This window comes from Onychomys torridus, chromosome 11 (genome assembly GCF_903995425.1).
Source record: "Onychomys torridus chromosome 11, mOncTor1.1, whole genome shotgun sequence".
NCBI lineage: Eukaryota > Metazoa > Chordata > Mammalia > Rodentia > Cricetidae > Onychomys > Onychomys torridus.
In genome coordinates, this window is record NC_050453.1 from 5,397,123 (window position 1) to 5,416,393 (window position 19,271).

At 46.1% G+C, this 19,271-nt stretch overlaps 1 protein-coding gene and 1 long non-coding RNA gene across 5 annotated transcripts in view; one reads left to right on the plus strand and one right to left on the minus strand.

Annotated features, from left to right (window-relative positions):
• LOC118593015 overlaps nucleotides 1–2,274 on the minus strand; it is a 93,989-nt gene extending 91,715 nt beyond the window's left edge. Inside the window, exon 1 of the long non-coding RNA XR_004946185.1 lies at nucleotides 2,177–2,274. This is a non-coding gene — a long non-coding RNA (uncharacterized LOC118593015). The remainder of the gene's footprint in view (nucleotides 1–2,176) is intronic.
• Prox1 (prospero homeobox 1) overlaps nucleotides 2,273–19,271 on the plus strand; it is a 52,691-nt gene continuing 35,692 nt past the window's right edge. For 2 of the 4 annotated variants that reach the window (XM_036202176.1, XM_036202179.1), the window contains exons 1-4: nucleotides 2,273–2,350; nucleotides 2,479–2,588; nucleotides 10,412–12,203; nucleotides 19,137–19,244. In XM_036202176.1, coding sequence (XP_036058069.1) covers nucleotides 10,479–12,203; nucleotides 19,137–19,244 — 1,833 coding nt within the window. In that variant the 5' untranslated portion in view covers nucleotides 2,273–2,350; nucleotides 2,479–2,588; nucleotides 10,412–10,478. Of the gene's footprint in view, nucleotides 2,351–2,478; nucleotides 2,589–3,072; nucleotides 3,369–10,411; nucleotides 12,204–19,136; nucleotides 19,245–19,271 lie in introns of those variants that run through there. The other 2 variants (XM_036202177.1, XM_036202178.1) reach the window with 2 other exon arrangements.

Below are 19,271 nucleotides of genomic sequence, written 5' to 3' on the forward strand. Positions count from 1 at the left end.
GCGCAAACAGATTCTTCAAGAGAAAATAAAGGGACGCAAAATGAGAAAGTGGCTTTGGACTATTCTCCGAACCCCAAATTCCACCCTCCTCAGTACATCCATTTGCCTCAAAGGCACCCAATCAATATTCCACCCTGTCTAACGGGCATGCGGGTAGATCATTTCAGTCCCAAGCCCCGGTTAGAACTCTTGCGACAAGAGCCCATCATTGGAGGTGTGAATAGTGTCCTGAGCTCTGGGCAATGCTGTTTCCCAAGCTGAGAAGGGGGAAGAAGGCTGGGGGTGCTTAGGTGAATCTCTTCTTTTCCCTAACACCAACCTGACTGACCTGATTTTTTTTTTCCTCTCCTTCTTTTCAATGTTTGAATCCCGTGCCTGCCAAAAGTTTCCCACGGGGCACAGACTTCGGAAACGCACACAGACACTGCTGCCCCACTCACGGGAGATGAATACACGCTCCCGTTCTGATGAATCGGAGGCAGAAATTGTGAACGTCCTAGAGACGAGTGTGTGTGGTAGACGATGGTGGCGGGTCTGCCAGTGTACTCACATCTCATAAATACTCTGCCACAACACGTTTCAACCTTTGATCTGATTGAATTGGAGGGACTCGGAAACATGCTTGTCCCCACACCACCTTTTCTAAAAAGTATGGACGTTTAAAGTGCTTTTCACAGGGCTGGAGAGGCTCGGGTTTTCTAAGGTGTTTGCACTCACGAAGCTGCTTTAGTAAGCACCGCTGTTAACTGTGCCCAGGGAAGGGTTCAAGCTGCCGCCGGAGGCTTTCCTCCGCGTTTGTCACTGAAAGCCAAGGCCCTCTTTAAGCCATGTTATCTGAAGAAATCTCGCTGCTGTTTTTCATCCAAGATGTCAAACCAATGTGCCTTTTATATGGCTTTAAGCATTAGAACCCGAGATGTTGGCGTTTGAAATGTTTCGCCTAATAAACTTTAAATTGTCACTCAGACTTCGAAATTGTGTAAATTCTATATTGGACTTTTTTTTTTTTTTGGCCACCCTGGGGTGCGTGAACCGGAGAAGGGTGACTGGGAAATGGTGTTTGTAGCGTATGTATGTGACAACTTTGCCTACAATTCAAGTGACATTTTTAAAGGTAACCAAGGATGAATAGTCTTCCTATACATTTTGGGGTCTGACTGGCTGGGACTCAGTCAATAACAGGTAGAGAGAGCCTTTAACATCAGATTTAGGGGCCCCAGTGTGGTATCTCTGACACCTACTTTTTAAACCCTAAACCTACCTGTGTTTGCCCATCCTCTTTAAAAGGAAGCCAGACTGACAGGTCTTACTGATACTATCTATGATCGGTTCCAAAGCGGAACAATTTGCACCCCCCCCACACACGCTCCCTCTTTTATGCCCCCCCCTCAAACCTCCACTTCTTCTTTCCTATAGTTTCCCGTGCCTTCCTTCACTCCAATCTGGGGAGCGCTCCCTTAGCTCCGCCGCTGGGAGAACTCCATCACCCGTATCAGTGAAATGGAAAAAAAAACAAAAACAAAAAACCCTTGGTCCTGGAAGAGCGAGTGTGAGCCCGGCGCCCTGGTGCACAACGCCCGCCCGCAGATGGCTCGCGGCGGCCGGAGCGCGGCGATCCAGGCGCCCCAAGCAGTGGCAGGGCGGGGTGGGGGCCGGGGCTGGAGGCCGGGGCGGGGGAGCGCGGGGCCCCTCTCCCCTCCTCTCTCCCCAGCCCCTCACCCCCACCCCTTTTATATATATGTATTTTTTTTTTCCTCCCAAGTTCTCTTGCCTCGCTATCCCCCCTTGAATCCGAAGGCGCCTCGCGATTGGGTGCTGGGGCCGGGTACGTCAGTGGGACTGTGACGTGCAGTCTTCCTGTTTCCTTCAGCTGTGTCTTAAAGTAAATCTTGTTGTGGAGCGGAGCCCTCAGCTGAGAGAGCGCTGGGAAAGCGTCCGCCACTGCAGCCTGGGAAGCCGCGCGGCGCACACGAGCTTCACCGCCGCGCCCGCTGCGCCTCGGGCCACCGTGCGGCGCGCCGCGCTCCAGCCCTCGCCTCCACCTCCTCCGCTCCTCGGCTTTCTCTCTTCTTTCCCCGGCTCCCGGCTCTGCCCTGCGCGCCTCTCCCCTCCCCTCCTCCTTTCTCCCCTCTCCTCTCAACACTCGCCCGGCTCACTCGCTCTCGCACAGACTCACCGACCCCTGGGCCAATTATCACCCGTAAGACATCACCGCGTGCGCGCGTGGGTTTCTTCTCTCTGCCCGTAAGAGACAGAGGGAGACAGAGGGAGAGAGAGAGAGAGAGAGGGAGAGAGAGAGAGAGGGAGAGAGAGAGTGAGTGTGGCTGCGCCCCGCTGCTGCCCGCACCGCGTAAGTATCTTCACCCGGTCGCTGTCCCCTCCCCTTTTCCAGAACCGCTTGCACTGGCTTGTTCTTGAATGGGAAGGAGAGAGAAGAGGCTCCCGTTACTCACACCCGTGTAAACATTCTTTTTCCAGGGGGAAAATGGTGTTATTTACATGAATCGTAATCAAATAGCCTCTAAAAACAGTTTTCTAAGCAGGAGCCTCAGTGGAACTCCGCGCTCCGCTCCTCCCAGTTACGAAGAGTAAGTGATCCGCTTGGCTTTTATTTCTTTCTCGCGCTGGCTGGTGGCTAGGGTGGTGGTGGCGATGGGGGGGAGGCTGGCGTTGCCGGACTTGTCGCTGATCTTGTCACCTTTTGTGTACTGTGCCTGGGGTGCGCTGAGGCTCTGGCTTCCTTTTATTTGATTTTGATTTTCCTTCCACTCTTCTCAGGAGAGGGGCCGCGAGGGGGACCGAGTCCTTTTTTTGTTGTTGTTCTTCTAGATTTCTTGCGGTCTCCTCAGCCTCTTCCTTCCCTTCTCCCGGGGCTGAAACTCCAGGGCCTGTCCCCGGTCCCTTCCCTTTGTCTTGTTTATTCTAGCTGCCTTTCTTCCAGGCTTTTCCTATTTGCTTGGTGTTTGCATACCTTTCACTTCTCCTTTTTAACCCCGGGCCGAGGGCTGGCCGTGGGGAGGAGGGAGAGGAGGGGAGGGGGGGTGCGCCCGGTGACTTTCCTCTGCCTGCGCGTTCAGAGCCGGGAGCTTGCACCCGGCCCTTCAGCCGAGGAGGGACGAGTGGAGGGACGGTCCCGAGGAGCGAGCGCCCTGCCCCTCCACCCAGTCTGCGCGCCTCGCCGCCGGGAAGCACAGACTAGGGCGAGTTGGCCCAGGAGCCCCAGGAGTCGCCGGTGGGGCCATCGGGACGCGGCGCTGCGGAGGGCCGCCCCGGGTCGGGGTGTGCTCGGGCCGCCCATAGGCGAGAAGAAGCCCCCAGCCATTACAAGCACCCTCGGGTAGTGGGCAGCTGCGCTCCGGCCTCGGCTGGTTAGTGCTACTGTGTTGCCCCAGTTCCTAGGACTGGGGAGGGAGGACAAGAGCCCGGCGGAGTGGAGTGATTGTTGCTGAGGAGAACGGCGTGGAGGGCGGGAGGAAGGGGAGAGCTGCTATCTTGCCTGAACAGACAAGGAGAAGGGACGGGGGAGGGGGGCGGTAGACATCACCCAAAGTCCAGCTGAGCAAGTGGTCGTCGCTTCCACAGTGCCAGCCTGTTAGTCCTGCTGAAACGGAGCGCCTGTGCCGAGAGCCAAAGGGGCCTGGAGAGAGCATCGAGCCACACTCAGACTCTCCGGCCCCTGGCCAGCTTCTTGGGAAGTTGAGTCCTCTGGGCAGACTCAGGCAGAAGCAGAAGGAGGGTCTGGAGGACAGTCTTAAGCAGCCCAAGGAGGCCGGTTCAAGTGTGAAACTGCTGTTCTTGGCAGCCCAGAGCCCTTCGCCTCAGGGAAGGCTGGAAACTCACCTGCTTACTTACATTTTTCCTAGAACATCTGTGTTGTCTCCTTAAGCTTATGAAAATAGAGCAGGCCCAGGGTAGCCTCCTCTCAAAGTCAAGGCTAGAAGAGTCTCCACATCTTGTTCTCTCTCCTCACTAGCCCTCCCTCCTTTTACCACCCCGATCGTACCCCTCTGTTAAAAAAAAAAAAAAAAAATCATTTCCTCTCCTAAACCAGGCAGACAAAAGTCTGTTAGCAGAATGCGCATGGGCAGGGCTGGACAGGTGTGTTGTGTCAAGAAAGACAGGTGCAAGTTTCCTGGGTGTCTGTGTTTCTGAACAGCTCCAGACCACAAGGCTTCAGGGCTGAAGAGGTTCATGAATTTATGGTGGTTCTGGTTAATGGGATTGCCAGGCTAATAGGAATCGGGCTGTTGTGTTCTGAGCCCTTGCTATGAGATGTTTTGGGGTTTTGTTTTGTTTTTTTTTTTTGAAGGTGGGGGTTGTATGTATTTGTTTGTCTTAAGGATGTTGGCAGGTGACTGCTAAGGCCCTGTCTCAGGCTTCTGTCTGCCAAAAGCACACCCCACTTCAGGGTAGCAGGTGGAGGGAGTTGACTTTCTCTTTGCCTCCCTCCAGTTCATGCTTGTCTGGCAGGTCAGTGCTTAGCAGAGAGGGGGGCAGGGAGATCCTTTGTGTGTGTGTGTGTGTGTGTGTGTGTGTGTGTGTGTGTGTGTGTGTGTGTGAATTTTGGACAGCAATGGGTAGTTTGTAACTGCCCCAAATACCAAAGTCAGTTCACAAGTGTGACTTGCTGTTAAAGCTTGTGTTTGTATTTCTTTCCCTGCCTGCCCAGAAAGAATAGGTCTGTGCCTAAACTCTTTCAAGCCCTGTGTTAAATACTCTCATAAAGTGAACTGTGCCTGTCACTGTATCAGACATGTGCCAGGTGTCCTAGAAAGGACTGTGATGGAGAGGGAGAATCTGAGTCTGTGCTAAGGAGCTGGGCTCTGTTGATGTGATGGAAGACCCCGGCAGCCAGTTCTGTGAAGAGTTTTTTGCAAGAACTTCTGAGTGTTTTCAGAATGAAACAGGCTGCGTGCAGTGAGAAGGAAGAAAGCCTGCTTGTGTGCCAGGGAAGATGTTGGGAGTTCCGTGTAAGTGCTATGTCTGGGTGTCTGGTTCTTAAAACTTGACCTTCTAGGCTGTTGGTTAAACAGTTTACTTCCTTAAGTTGAGCTGTGTGGGAACAGGCCAGATGGTGGACAGTTTTTGTTGATTGGTTTTGTTGTTTGGAGGTTATCTCTGTTTCCATGAAAATGACAGGTATGTGTTACTTGGTCTTTTAACATAAGTATTAGTCACCTCCTAACCCCTCTCTGCTTCCTAGCACTTTCTTTGTATGCTTTTGAAGATTTTTGATAATTAAAATGTCATCCATAGCTATGTTCATATGCCTTATTTTTAATAGGTGTTAGTCATGCTTGGCGCTTATTGATATTTTATGTGCCCGTAATGCAGAATTCTATTTAGTTTAATCACCACCTTGTGGGGGGAAAGTCATGCATACACAACATGCATCTTTGTTCTCCGTGTGTTCATTTGCTAGCTCGGCTCCTCTGCAAGCACGCTGGGCAACCTCCAAACCTCTGCTAACTCACTCTATAAGTTGCTAGGCTCTTTCTCATTTGTTCAAAACCCATCGAGTCCCTTCTCACAAATTTCCTCTACTATTTCAAGCATGGTCTCAACTATCTACTATCAATATTAAAATTTGTACTATTTGGTATTCTTAAAGAAATCATAACATGCTAGTGATGTTATAGTGGGAAAATAGATTATGCATGACTGTTGTTATAGGTTTCAAATGCAGTATTCGTATAAAGTGGAAGGTAACATAGAAGAAATTTTCCCAATCTCATTGCCTAGTGCATTCCAAAGCTTCAAAGGGTATTTTGAGTATTTTAGTTTTTCTGCAAAAAGAAAAATAAGTGTGAGTGCATTTTTAAAGATTATTTCTCACATTCTTGTATTTGCCCAATTTGATATTTTGAGTATTTTGGGTTTTCTGCAAAAAGAAAAAAGTGTGAGTGCATTTTTTAAGATTATTTCTCACACTCTTGTATTTGCCCAATTTGATGAATTGCAACTTTTAAATAAGTGGAAATCAATATCTTTGGCAGGTCTCAGAAAATGTTCTGTGTTCATTTTTCAAGTGAAAAATGAATGGAATTTTAGATAGGACGGAGAAATAGCAAATGATACGATTTGAAACCTTTTATTGTAAAAAGGAAATTTAAAAGTTGTATCAATAAGATCTCAATCTTTAAAGTGTCAACGTATGCCCATTAGGTTTTCTTAGCCTCTTAGCATGTAGAAATATCTCTGAATTAAAAGTTGTTAATTAGCAGAAATGCAGGAGGGGACAGTGAGTGATGTGTGTGTGTGTGTGTGTGTGTGTGTGTGTGTGTGTGTGTGTGTGTAAATAAAAGTACCTGATTTTCCCCTGTTGAATTCAGGCTGATTTTTTCAGAATGACTTAAAATATTGATGACGATATTCCTCTTGAAAACATATGACCATCTTAACTCATTAGAGACCCCTTAAAGATGACTTTGTAAAAACAATGAAATCCTAGCCATTTCTTCAAATAATTTTATCAACCTGGACAGATATCTGAATAACTGAGGCAGGAAGCCAGCTTTACACTCCCCATGCCTCATAAGAGATCTGTCTGAACTATCTGAATAATTACCATAATGAAACACTTCTTTGTCTAGAATCTGGGCTCCAGATAGATGTAGTAAAAGTTGCACACCCCTCCCCAAAATAACTTCTTTATTAAAGTTGAGCCCTGAGCTTCTTCTCTTCATATTGCTGTGTTCCTTTGGAAGTCTTTACTGAAAATTATTCTTTACCACATGAAGTCAGCAATGTACCCTGGCTCGGTCCTCCTTGTGGAACAGAAGGCAGACACTGGGTTTTAAGGAGGCACCTTTAGCAGCAGTTAGATCTGATTGATGGTGTCTTGACGTTTTCCCACTATTTGTTTTTAAGGAGGCATCTGCTGCGTTCTACTGTCTGTTGTACAGGTGTTGTTAGAGCGTGCAGTTAGGCCGCGTACCAACCAACGCAACACGTGTTTACTAATTTAACACTTTGACATAGGTTTCCACATGAACCCAAAGGAGCTTTATATAACACGTGTATTTGGGCGGTAATCATTTGGTCCAGATTCTATTATCACTATTTTTCCATCTTCTTTACACCATTTTTCAGCAGGATTGACCCAAAGGCTTAAGCCCCAAATCAATGTTAAAGTGAAAACAATATGGGAATCCATAGTAATTGGAGTGGAAAACTCACAGCTTAGTTCACATGCTAAGAGATGTGAAATTGGTGGATACCTCAGTGGGTTGACACTGTGGATGACTGAGTCCTTATGTAGCATCAAGTTAACACCGTGGGTGACCAAGTCCTTATGTAGCAACCTAGAAATGACAGACTGGAAATTATGGAAAATGTTCTTAGCTGTATTAATTTTACCATGGTCTCTTGATAGTGTGTTTTGATGTGGAAATATATTTTTGTACATTCGGTTAATGAAATATGATGCTAGACATGTACTAGGTCAGCCACCTATTATTTTTTAATCTTGCCTATATTGTCCCTGGATTATGGTCCTGATGTGTAGGGCCTTTTATTTCTTTTTAAGTATTAAGCTGTATGGAGAAATAAAATAATGTGTAGCTGTTAACATAATGACCTGTCTTGCTGGATAAAATGATTTTTCCCCACTTATTTTGACCTGTTGTTTACATCTCAGGTGGACATTTTACAGGGAAGCCTAAAGTATTTGTATTCTCCTTGCCAAAAATAGAAATAAATCATTATTTAATTTTAAAATGATACCTGATTCAGTTTAAAAAAAAAATAGCTTGGTGAATTTGGAGGGAGTTATAGGATATTGGGTCTCAGTGGGCCTAGTGTGTATGTTTAATTAATATTTGCTCTCCACTGAAGAAAAAAGAGTGGTGTTGTCCTACCTTAGAAGAGCCCAGCCTCCTCTTGGCTCTGGCTTAAGGCAGGGATGCAGCTGTTGATACCTAGGCTACATGAGAGGAAGCGCAGTTGACGCAGAGGTGAATGGCAGCTGTAAGAGGAAGGATGCCTGGGATGACCTTGTGCTCATACACACACTGGCATGTCCTCTGGGAGCCTCTGCTCCAGAGGTGTTCTGCAGAGTCCAAGATGGGCAGGAGGGGAAGCCAGCCTGGCTAGCATGGTGGGGGTGGAGGTGCATGATGGGCAGGAGGGGAAGCCAGCCTGGGTAGCATGGTGGGGGTGGAGGTGCATGATGGGCAGGAGGGGAAGCCAGCCTGGGTAGCATGGTGGGGGTGGGGGTGCATGATGGGCAGGAGGGAAAGCCAGCCTGGGTAGCATGGTGGGGGGGGGGGTGCATGATGGGCAGGAGGGAAAGCCAGCCTGGGTAGCATGTGGGGGGGGGGTGTCCAGCAAAAAGCCTCAGTCTTCATTGGAGGTCTCTGTGCTTTGCAGGTGATATTGAAGAGATATGCACACACATACCAATGATGTAAAAATCTTAAATAATGGCAAGGAGCCCTGGTTTTGGAAAGCTAATATATGCACAAAAGAATCTTCCTCAGTAGCACCCATATCCAAGTATTTCTGTGACTCAGAAATCACCCATTTCCTGTTCTTGCTCTTGCCTGACAGCGGCACCTGCTTTACCTGGCAGGCTCAATGTGCTGTCAGCAAAATACGTGTGGCTGGGTTTTGTCATCCCCAAACCAATTGTATTATTAGTGAGTGAGGAGTCTCAGTTGTTCTGAACTTAATTTTGAACCCAGTATTAAAGTCATTGAGATCCCAAACTCCAACTCAAATTCAGGAAATTTTGCCTTGAAGTGTTTCACACTCAGACATACAGAGATCTCTACAAAGAACCACCACCTTGCCTCAGGACACCCCGAAGCAGGCTCTTCTACAAATATTTTGTCTTCAGAGAAAAACACCAAGAGCAAACAGCATGGTAAAATAGTTGTCATGGAAAAAAAAAAAAAAGACCAGCATATTGTTGCCATGTAAGCATGGAGCATTTTCTTGATTTTTACAGATTATTTCATGCTGAAATTATGCCTATTTGCATGGGTAGTCATTCTTTAAAACTAGCCACAGATGTACTCCTAGGGAGCACGTAGATGTTTTTACAGGTGAACCGAAAGAGATGGGAGAGGTTCCAAGCACTCCACACGCTGCCTTTGGCAATGGACCCTGTTATTGTGAAGATGTGGTCTGTTAAGCAAATTCCAAGTTCAATATCAGATAAACCCGTCATGAAGGCAGTATTTTCATTTTCTTCATAAAATGTTAATTGTAAACAAAAAGATGTGCTGTTTTTTGCATGCATATAAAATCTGGAGCTAGTTACTGAGTGACACAATGTATCAAGGGCCTTTGATAAAATGTAGGCAAGGATGTTTCCTTTTTATATCTTGCCCCCTAAAACAATGCTAGTTCACATACAAAGAAGCCATCTCCCTTTCTCATATATTTGATTGATATTTTATTTTCTATATCTTTCTCCAGTTGCTTCTTCTATTTAGCTTCCCTACCCCCTTCCCCCGCTTTCCTTGGCATAAGCAACAATATCTACAAATGGTATATATTTAAGAGTTTCTTGGCCCTTTGAAGTACTGCTTTGGCAGATTTTTCCAGAACAAAACTGGTACTAAAGATGTGTGTATTCTTGCCTGGCCCAGTGATGCACTGTTACACATACTGGCTCCCAATATGTAGTAACAACCAGTCTAACTTTCTAACAATTGGTAACAATTGGAGCCACCAAAAGGATACTGTGACCATTTCTAAACATGTCCTTGTTATATGTAGACACAGCAACAGATACCATACCTGTGAACTCACTGATCAAAACCCATAACTGTGCTAAATAAGCAATACTGAACAATGAGTATCTGCCTTTATCTTGGTGCTTAACAGACCAGTAACTTTCTTCCCATTTCACATATGACAAGATTGATTTTTAAATTCAGTAATAAAAGTGTGTGCTAAATATCTGCATCTATTTGAGCCTCCCCTTCCTTCAGTAACATGAATGCTCCAGTGCTTTCCAGATCAGATCTTCATCCAAATTTCATGCAGCCCCAAAATTTAACCCTGTTTCTTAAGTGTAACCCACTCCCCTCTTCTTTTATAATAAGAACCTCAATGCCCCCAAATTTAATCAATTGCTCGTCAGAGGCTGTGTTCTTCTAATCTGCCATTTCTTCCGAAGATAAACAGTATCATTTTAGGCATTTGTGAAAGAGAATCATATTACTGGTGCTTAAGCAGTTTTTGCTTTTTTTTTTTTTTAATCTTAATCCATCTTAAACCAGTGGAGCAGAAATATTTAAAAATGTTTCATTTCAAGCGGAGTTCATGATAAATTGCAATAATTGTGATGTGCCATAAATCCCAGAGCCTATGCATTTTGCATTTGATTCAGGATTGAGGTCAGGAAATTTGGAGAAATTTAAAGAAAATGATTCATCAGTCCTTTTGTTCTGTTGGCCAGGGTCCCGGGATTCTTGAGCTGTGCCCAGCTGACGAGCTTTTGAAGATGGCACAATAACTGTCCAGTGATGCCTGACCATGACAGCACAGCCCTCTTAAGCCGGCAAACCAAGAGGAGAAGGGTTGACATCGGAGTGAAAAGGACAGTAGGGACAGCATCTGCATTTTTTGCTAAGGCAAGGGCAACATTTTTCGGTGCCATGAATCCCCAAGGCTCGGAGCAGGATGTTGAATATTCTGTGGTGCAACACGCAGATGGGGAAAAGTCGAACGTACTCCGCAAGCTGCTGAAGAGGGCGAACTCGTATGAAGATGCCATGATGCCTTTTCCAGGAGCAACTATAATTTCCCAGCTGTTGAAAAATAACATGAACAAAAACGGTGGCACGGAGCCCAGTTTCCAAGCCAGCGGCCTCTCCAGCACAGGCTCCGAAGTACATCAGGAGGATATATGCAGCAACTCTTCAAGAGACAGCCCCCCAGAGTGTCTTTCCCCTTTTGGCAGGCCTACTATGAGCCAGTTTGATGTGGATCGCTTATGCGATGAGCACCTGAGAGCAAAGCGCGCCCGGGTTGAGAATATCATCCGGGGTATGAGCCATTCCCCCAGTGTGGCGTTAAGGGGCAATGAAAATGAAAGAGAGATGGCCCCGCAGTCTGTTAGTCCCCGAGAAAGTTACAGAGAAAACAAACGCAAGCAGAAGCTGCCCCAGCAGCAGCAACAGAGTTTCCAGCAGCTGGTTTCAGCTCGAAAAGAACAGAAGCGAGAGGAGCGCCGACAGCTGAAACAGCAGCTGGAAGACATGCAGAAGCAGCTGCGCCAGCTGCAGGAGAAGTTCTACCAGGTCTATGACAGCACCGACTCTGAAAATGATGAAGATGGCGACCTGTCTGAAGACAGCATGCGATCGGAGATCCTGGATGCACGGGCCCAGGACTCGGTGGGGCGCTCAGACAATGAGATGTGTGAGCTGGACCCGGGGCAGTTCATCGACAGGGCTCGAGCCCTGATCAGGGAGCAAGAGATGGCTGAGAACAAGCCGAAGCGAGAAGGCAGCAACAAAGAGAGAGAGCACGGGCCAAGCTCCTTGCAGCCAGAAGGCAAGCATCTGGCAGAGACCTTAAAACAGGAGCTGAACACAGCCATGTCACAGGTCGTGGACACGGTGGTCAAAGTCTTCTCAGCCAAACCCTCTCGCCAGGTTCCTCAGGTCTTCCCACCTCTCCAGATCCCCCAGGCGAGATTCGCAGTCAATGGGGAAAACCACAATTTTCATACGGCCAACCAGCGCCTGCAATGCTTTGGTGACGTCATCATTCCGAACCCCCTGGACACCTTTGGCAATGTGCAGATGCCCAGTTCCACAGACCAGACAGAAGCACTTCCCCTGGTGGTCCGCAAAAACTCATCCGAGCAATCTGCCTCTGGCCCAGCCACTGGTGGCCACCACCAGCCCCTGCACCAGTCGCCTCTTTCGGCCACCGCTGGCTTCACCACCCCTAGCTTCCGCCATCCCTTCCCCCTGCCCTTGATGGCCTACCCATTTCAGAGTCCACTAGGTGCTCCCTCCGGCTCCTTCTCGGGAAAAGACAGAGCCTCTCCCGAGTCCTTAGACTTGACGAGGGACACAACGAGTCTGAGGACCAAGATGTCATCCCATCATCTGAGCCACCACCCCTGTTCACCAGCACACCCACCCAGCACCGCAGAAGGACTCTCTTTGTCACTCATAAAGTCTGAGTGTGGAGATCTTCAAGACATGTCCGACATCTCACCTTACTCGGGAAGCGCAATATCCTTTTATCTTTCCCCTCAAGAACAAACATAAACAAAGCCCCTCCCCTCAAAGCTTAGACGCCTACACTATATAGGATGACCTATGTCAATATGTGTTTTGGTGTGTTCTGTGGGGTTTAGTTTTGTTTGGGTTTGGGGACTTTGAGACAGGGTTTCACTCTGTAGCCCAGACTGGCCTGGATCTCCTGAGGTGCTCAGATGGCAGGCATGCACCACAGTGCACAGCCAGTACGTTCTTAAGAATGTAGTCTTTGCTATTACTTAACATATTAGGCCTGTAGGAGCCATGCACTGGGTGTTTCTGATTGCAGAGAAACTTAAAAACTAACTCCGGCATCTCTGCAACTTGGACAAGGACGTAACTGCCTCTAGGAACTGTCTGTAAGACAATTTCCCAACAGCACTTTTTCTGCTTTTCTTCCTATGTGACTTTCTTGTCTCCTTTCTTGAGAGCAGATGGAGTGTGTGTGTGTGTGTGTGTGTGTGTGTGTGTGTGTGTGTGTATGGAACGATACCTTGTAATAAGTATTGAATTTTATAACGATGGTAAGTTTTAGGACAGAAATAAGGAGAAAAGCCAGTTTTCAGACCTGTGATTTCACCAAGAATTCTCACTGCCAACTACCTTTGAGGCCACAGTGGCTGCAGAGGTCTGACTAGATCTCATGAAGACAAGGAGGCTGTGGGATAACCATGGGTGTGGGGAGGGCTTGCATTCTGTATTTAATCTTAAGTGAGACTTTTATTTAAAAAAAGGAAATGGGCAGGTACTGATTTATTCCGACGGCGTCAGCCTCTCTGTATCACCAAGGTCTGTTCTGTGGGTCTGGGGCAGCTGCCTGTACGCATGAGTGACCTCTGCTCAGCCAAACACAGAAATCTTTTGTCCTAACATACACAAAGCAAATTATTTTGGAAAAGGAGAGAACACAGTTAAATCCAAAACTGGGCTGTATAAAAATGGCCTCCTTAATGACTCTTTTCCATCCTGAACCTGACTCTTAGGTAGAGATGTCAATCATACTTTTAGCAGATCTGTCCCGTACTCTAGTGATTTTTAATCCATAACTTTTTTTTCTTCTACAAGTCAGTCCTTTATATATATATATATATATATATATATATATATATATATATATATAATTTTGTGGTTGTTTGTCTTTTGTGTGTGTGTGGGGGGAATAGTAGCATTTGGGGGCAGGTGGAGACATGCCTTTTGTATAATAAATTACCAGATGGATATAAAATTTAGCAATTAAGTTGGCTTACTAAATTGAGGATTTTGAGCAATAGTCTTGATGACAGAGATTGACATTTTAGTAGCAGAGCCCACTCCAGAGGCTGCACAGAGCCCCAAGTCCCCAGGATGACAGAAATATGCTCTCATTCCTCCAGGGCAGCCGTGGTGGATTGGTAAAGGAGCTAAAGCCACAAGTATGAGACCTCTTGGGCCACCGAGCCCAGAATCTCTTCCCAACCCTATGAGGACAGGAACATCTCAGGCAAAGACACTGAGGTCTTAGATCTAAGTCTGAGCTTGTTTGCTGGTTCAACCTCTGTTTTTCAAAACCTCAAATTCAGTGCACCGAAAGTTAAGCCTGTAGGTTGTGTCCTATATCACCAGCTGGCAATGCATTTTGCTCAAAGCCACTGGCGCAGAGCTGCTGGGCAGGAGGAAGGGAAAGGAAGGAGATAGGATGGCTTGAGCAATTGTCAACCTAGCCGAGAATACCGTCATGTTAGGCTGATTTATGTCTGAGGCTAGACTCCTTGCACCTCAGAGAACTACATTTTAAAACAAATAGTAAAGTAGCAGTGGTTGTTGCCCCCCCCACACACACACACAGTAATGTACTCCTCTTAGTGACCAGTTAAGCTAAGTTTCAGAATCCTGAAAGTACACAGAAATGTCTCGCTAATAACACCAGCTTTCTAAGCTTGGACTTGGGATCCTGATCAGACAGCTGAAATCATGCCCCTTTTTCTTTACGTTGGTTTTCTAGGGAGAGAAAAGTCTTTGGTTTGCTTTAAGTATGGGCTAAGCTCACTGTGCTGTCCTCCTCTCTAAATCCCCTGAGGAATTTTGAGGATTTGAAGGGGAAGAGTCCCTTCTCCAGGGTGACTTTTCCTGTGTCCTGCTGTATACAGCCTCTTCTGAACAGTGATGGCAGGAGACACCCATGTGGGCCTGAAGTACAGGTTTTTATGTCTGGGGTTGCTTCCTTCCTTCAGGCTCCATGGCCTTGGGCCTCTTGTAATTAGCCATTTTAGTTCTTACATTTTGGCCTCCTAACCTCTGGATTTCTGCTCTCCTCTAGTCCATGTCCCTGTGACTGGCCAGCTTGTTTCTAGCTCAGGTCTTGGGAAAGGACAGGCAAGCCACAGCAGGGAACTGGTTCCCACTCAGCACTTGATTCCAGGGGTGTGGCTCACCCGACACACACTCCTACTGCTCTACAGAACCAATCTATCCGTTCTGTTTTAGACAAAATAAATAAATAAACAAACAAACAAATCAATCAATCTCAAACTTGGATTGATGAAATCTTGAGGAATCACACCAAGTAATGTTTTACTTCAGTTTGTAGACTACAAGGCCCTAGGGGGGCATATGATGGAGTGAGTAGCAATGTACTGGGATGGTACATGAGGACCACCAACCATCACTGTGCTTTTAAAGTTCTTTAAATTGTCATGAATAACTTTTGTTTTTAGATCCTCAGCATGCTAGGGATTGAACCCAGGGTATTGTACATGTTAGGTGGACAGCCTGCCCACTGAACAATCACTCCAGGGCTGTGTAATCTGTCCCTTCAAGAACACTTCTTTCCTACTCCAAAGGGCATCCTGCTTCTCAATGAAGTAGCCATGATAAAGAACAGTGCTGAATGCCAGCTTCTCAAGTGGCTCCAGTCTCTGGTGAACACATTTGTCATATATGTTTGAAATACTAGGCTCACAGCCTTGTAGTCCCTCTAGAAGGAAGGAAGTCAGGGTCGTGTTTGTGGTAAATGGAACCTCAGTGCACCTGGCCAAAAAGCTTGTGTCTTGGGTATAAAACAGTGTGTTCAGTATCTTTGCAAATGAATCCGTTTAATCAAATACTAAGTTTTATTCAAATTCCCAAAGAATCACTAGCCAATTGTCTTTCTTTGTGATGTTCCTTGTCTCACATCTTCTTTGCATCTCAAGAAAAATAGCCTTGTGTGCGCCTTTCACATTTGCATCTACGCAGCTCAAGCCCAAGGTTGTCAGATGAACCATTAAGAGATGTGCAGCTGGAGGTCCTCAGCCTTTTCTCTGGGATTGACATTTGCAAAGGATGTCACACAAATATTCGGGGGTGAGAAGGGAAAACTGTTTCATGGCATGAATTGAAGTCCAGCCATGAAACACCAGTTTAAAATGTTTGTTTTTGTCTTTGTTCTTTCTGGTTTGTTGAGAGAAAGTCTCACTATGTAGCTTAGTGTGGCCTTGAGGTCACAACCATCCTCCTGCCTCAGCATTCCTCATGCTGGGAAAATAGGTGTGAGGTGTGATCTTTGACATTTTTAGATGCCTTGGAGGGCCTTGGAATTTAACACATAGATGAAATCTTGAATGGCTGTAGGCACCTAACCATCTCCAGGGTGGAGGTGGGGGTGGGGAGTCAATTAAAACAGACAAACAGACAAACAAACAAACAACAGACAGAGAGCTGGTGTCACACCCCTGGTAGAGTGACAGCCTCCTCCACTGCTGTCACTAAGTGAAAGTTGAGCTCTTTTCTTCCATCCACTGAATTTTCTTAGGAAAGCCTCGGAGCAAATCAGAGAAGGAAAATTCTTTCCGTTTCAGAGTGTTTAGAACACGGGATAACCCTCTTTCCCGGTGTGGAAATGCAGCTGGAAACTCAGAGTTCAACTAGGGGACTTCTTTTTTCCTCCCTGCAGCCTTCAGGGCCGATTCTTCCTGCATTTACCATTCTGCTGCCTGAGCTGTTCCTGCTGCGGCTGCTGTTTAGGTAAGGTTATATTGTGCTTGGTAAACAAACCGCATTGAGACGCCCAGGTTGTTTGGGCTCTCAGGTCCAGCTGTACCCCTCTCCTTCCCTGATCCTTTATATGCCAAGCAGATGTCTTTCATTAATTTATGGATTTATCATCTTTTCTTTTTTCCTTTCCTTTTCTTTTTTTTTACACCTGGCAGCCGTCTCAAATTTCTTCGGTTATTGTCTATTTTGCATTACACATAGAATTGAATGTCATCTGTCTTCACAAAGCTGAGGCTCAGAGAATTGAGGCGAGCTGTGTGAACTGCCGGGACAGCGCTTGTTTGCACCCCCTCCCCTCCCCCACCCCTTCACCTCCTTAATATTTATTTGTGCTCATTTTCTTCCCTGGCCTTGAATGGAGCTTAGCTCGTGTTCAGTACAGCTGTATGTTTACTGAATCTATTCCGTCGTGAGTCATTGTGCGTGTGTAAGTATCCAGGAAACAGCTCGGGCTTTCCTGGAAGAGCTGTTGCTTTCAGCACAAGCACTTAAAAGGGAAATTAACCAATTGGTCAGTTCAGATTGATTTTGAGGAGGGGAAAAAGAGGATTATCTAACTGCTGGCTTTTAAATGTTTCATTAGCTATTTTTAATAGTTTATTAGAGACATATATTTTATGAGATTTTTATCTTAATTACACAAGGATCCAGAGGGACAGAGACAGGTTCTGTGTCCTCTTTGGGCAGATGGTGCCAGGTATTACCTACCAGAAACATCTTGAAACAAAAACTTGAGCAATCCAAATCAGAATAATGTTTTTTTCTTTCATTAAATAAAAAGCCTCTAAATTCTGATTTAAAAAAAATGGAATTTTTAAATCAAAAAGCTAAAATATCCTAACAAAATTTAGATGCATGGAAAGCCCCAGGGTATTTGGGCATCCTTGTGCCTCTCTTAGACACACGACCAAACAGATTGTCTTTTGTATGAGACCAAATCTACAAGATTCGGGACTTAGAATCACAGGCAGGGCCCTCTGAAAGAAAAGATTAGAACCCAGATCGAAGATATTCATCCAAGTTTGGGCTCACTTAAAACTCTTATCATGAGGCTGGGAGACAGCTTGCAAGTGTGATTTCACTTATCCATTTGGGCAGATGGTCCTGAAGTGCCCGGCTCCTTTCGTTGCCTCCGTCAGTCTAATGGAGGTTACGAGAGGGCCTTTCAGCTTTTCCTTGGCACAACAAGTATGTCAGTCATAAATTATCGTCTTTGTAATCATTAAGGACCTTAAACAAAAACACAAGTCCAGTTAAGCTGCTTTGGCTTGTACATAGAAAAATCAAAATTTCTTTCTTTAGTTTTTATTCTCAGTTAAACACACACACACACACACACACACACACACACACACACAGAGAGCCACAACAGTTAACTTTTCTATTTAAAAACAACGCTAATCTTTTTTTTTTTTTTCCTTTAACTCATAGGCTGTAAAGGAGGATGTCCTCAGAACACATTCATGCAGAGTGTTTGATCAGGAGTAGTCAAGAGCTTATCGATATTAATTTGATTATGAATCTTCAGATCCTTCCTGGTTCCCCACTATTCTTACAATTCGCAGTGCCTAATGGAGGTCACTGGGAACCTGTTCTCTTTCCCAAATGTCTCTGTTTATCTGACCTTTCTTCCTAAGGTGTGAAATTTTCCCGGGGTAGTTAAGTCTGTGTGGGACACACACACCACCACCACCACCACCACCACCACCACCACCACCACCACCACCACCACCACCACACTTTCTTTTCTGTTTTCTACCTTTATTTTTTCCCACTCCTTTAAGAGAGAGTCCTCAGAGGAGCCTCTAGGAAGGACCCTTAATTGACCTTGTGGGGGACCACATTGATTTTCTCCACGTGCATCTTCATCTCTGATAAATTATAAAGCCATTAATTTGCTGAGGAAATGGCAGGGCCAGGCTGCGGCACAGATGTGACCAGAGCCATCCCAGCTCGGAGCCTGCTGAGGAGTGCCAAGAATCTGAGAGAGAATCAGGCAGCCTGGATTGTTATGGTTAGCCTCCCATTCTCCTGGGAACTGTTTTCGTTGCCACTGTTTACAGATCTAAAAGGTGATGATGTTTCCAGATTTATAGGCCTTCTTATTTGGGGTAAGTGGCTACTTATTGATCTGCTAACCCACATGTATTGATTTGTTAGCCCCCAACTACTGTGCCTTTCTCAAAGGAGTTAACTATAAATCCAGGACGGGCAAACTGTATTTAGCGTTGAGCCGTCGCCTTAACAAAGGCAATACCTCCATTCTTGTTCTCTCATGCCGGACTACTCCTCCCAAGTTTGAACTGTTATTTTCAAAGGAACAGTTCAAAGACAATCAAATAAGATAGGGAGAAACTGAGTCCTGAATCCGTGACAGCGCTGCAGGTGAGAACCTGGAGCTTGCATAACCATGTCCAAAATAACGAGCTGTGTGGCTTTGCCTAGGCCAGTGTGGTGCTCTGTGGTAAACTGCAGTGTGTACAGAAAAGGGCAAACAGAATGGTAACTGCAGAGAAAGAAGGCAGCTCCTAGGTTAGACTCCTGCCGTGGTGTTAGGCAGGTCTGTCTCCTTAGCAACAAGTGAACAGTATGGATAGCATACTGGACTTCAAATGGGGGAGGAGGGCTTGGCCATCCTCATCTGGAAGTAGCCAAGAATCTGCAACTGAATTGTGCATCCTAACCATTCCCTTTGGCAATCCAAGACAGGTGGTGAGCATTCTGAGCCCAAGGAGACCAGTTAGTGATGGATTTCACAGTCTCTATGGATGACCACCCAGCTTTCCCAGGGCTACTCATGGGGACTCTAGACCTCTGAGTGTGTGTGGAGATGGGGACAGGAAGGCTAGCCCCTTTCATTTCGCCTTGTTTGTGCCTTAACTGGTTGCATCCTACATGCAGGAAGGGTTGTCGCCCAATCACTTGAAAAAGGCAAAGCTCATGTTCTTTTACACCCGTTACCCCAGCTCCAACATGCTGAAGACCTACTTCTCTGATGTAAAGGTAGGGACTGCTTTTATTACCCATCTT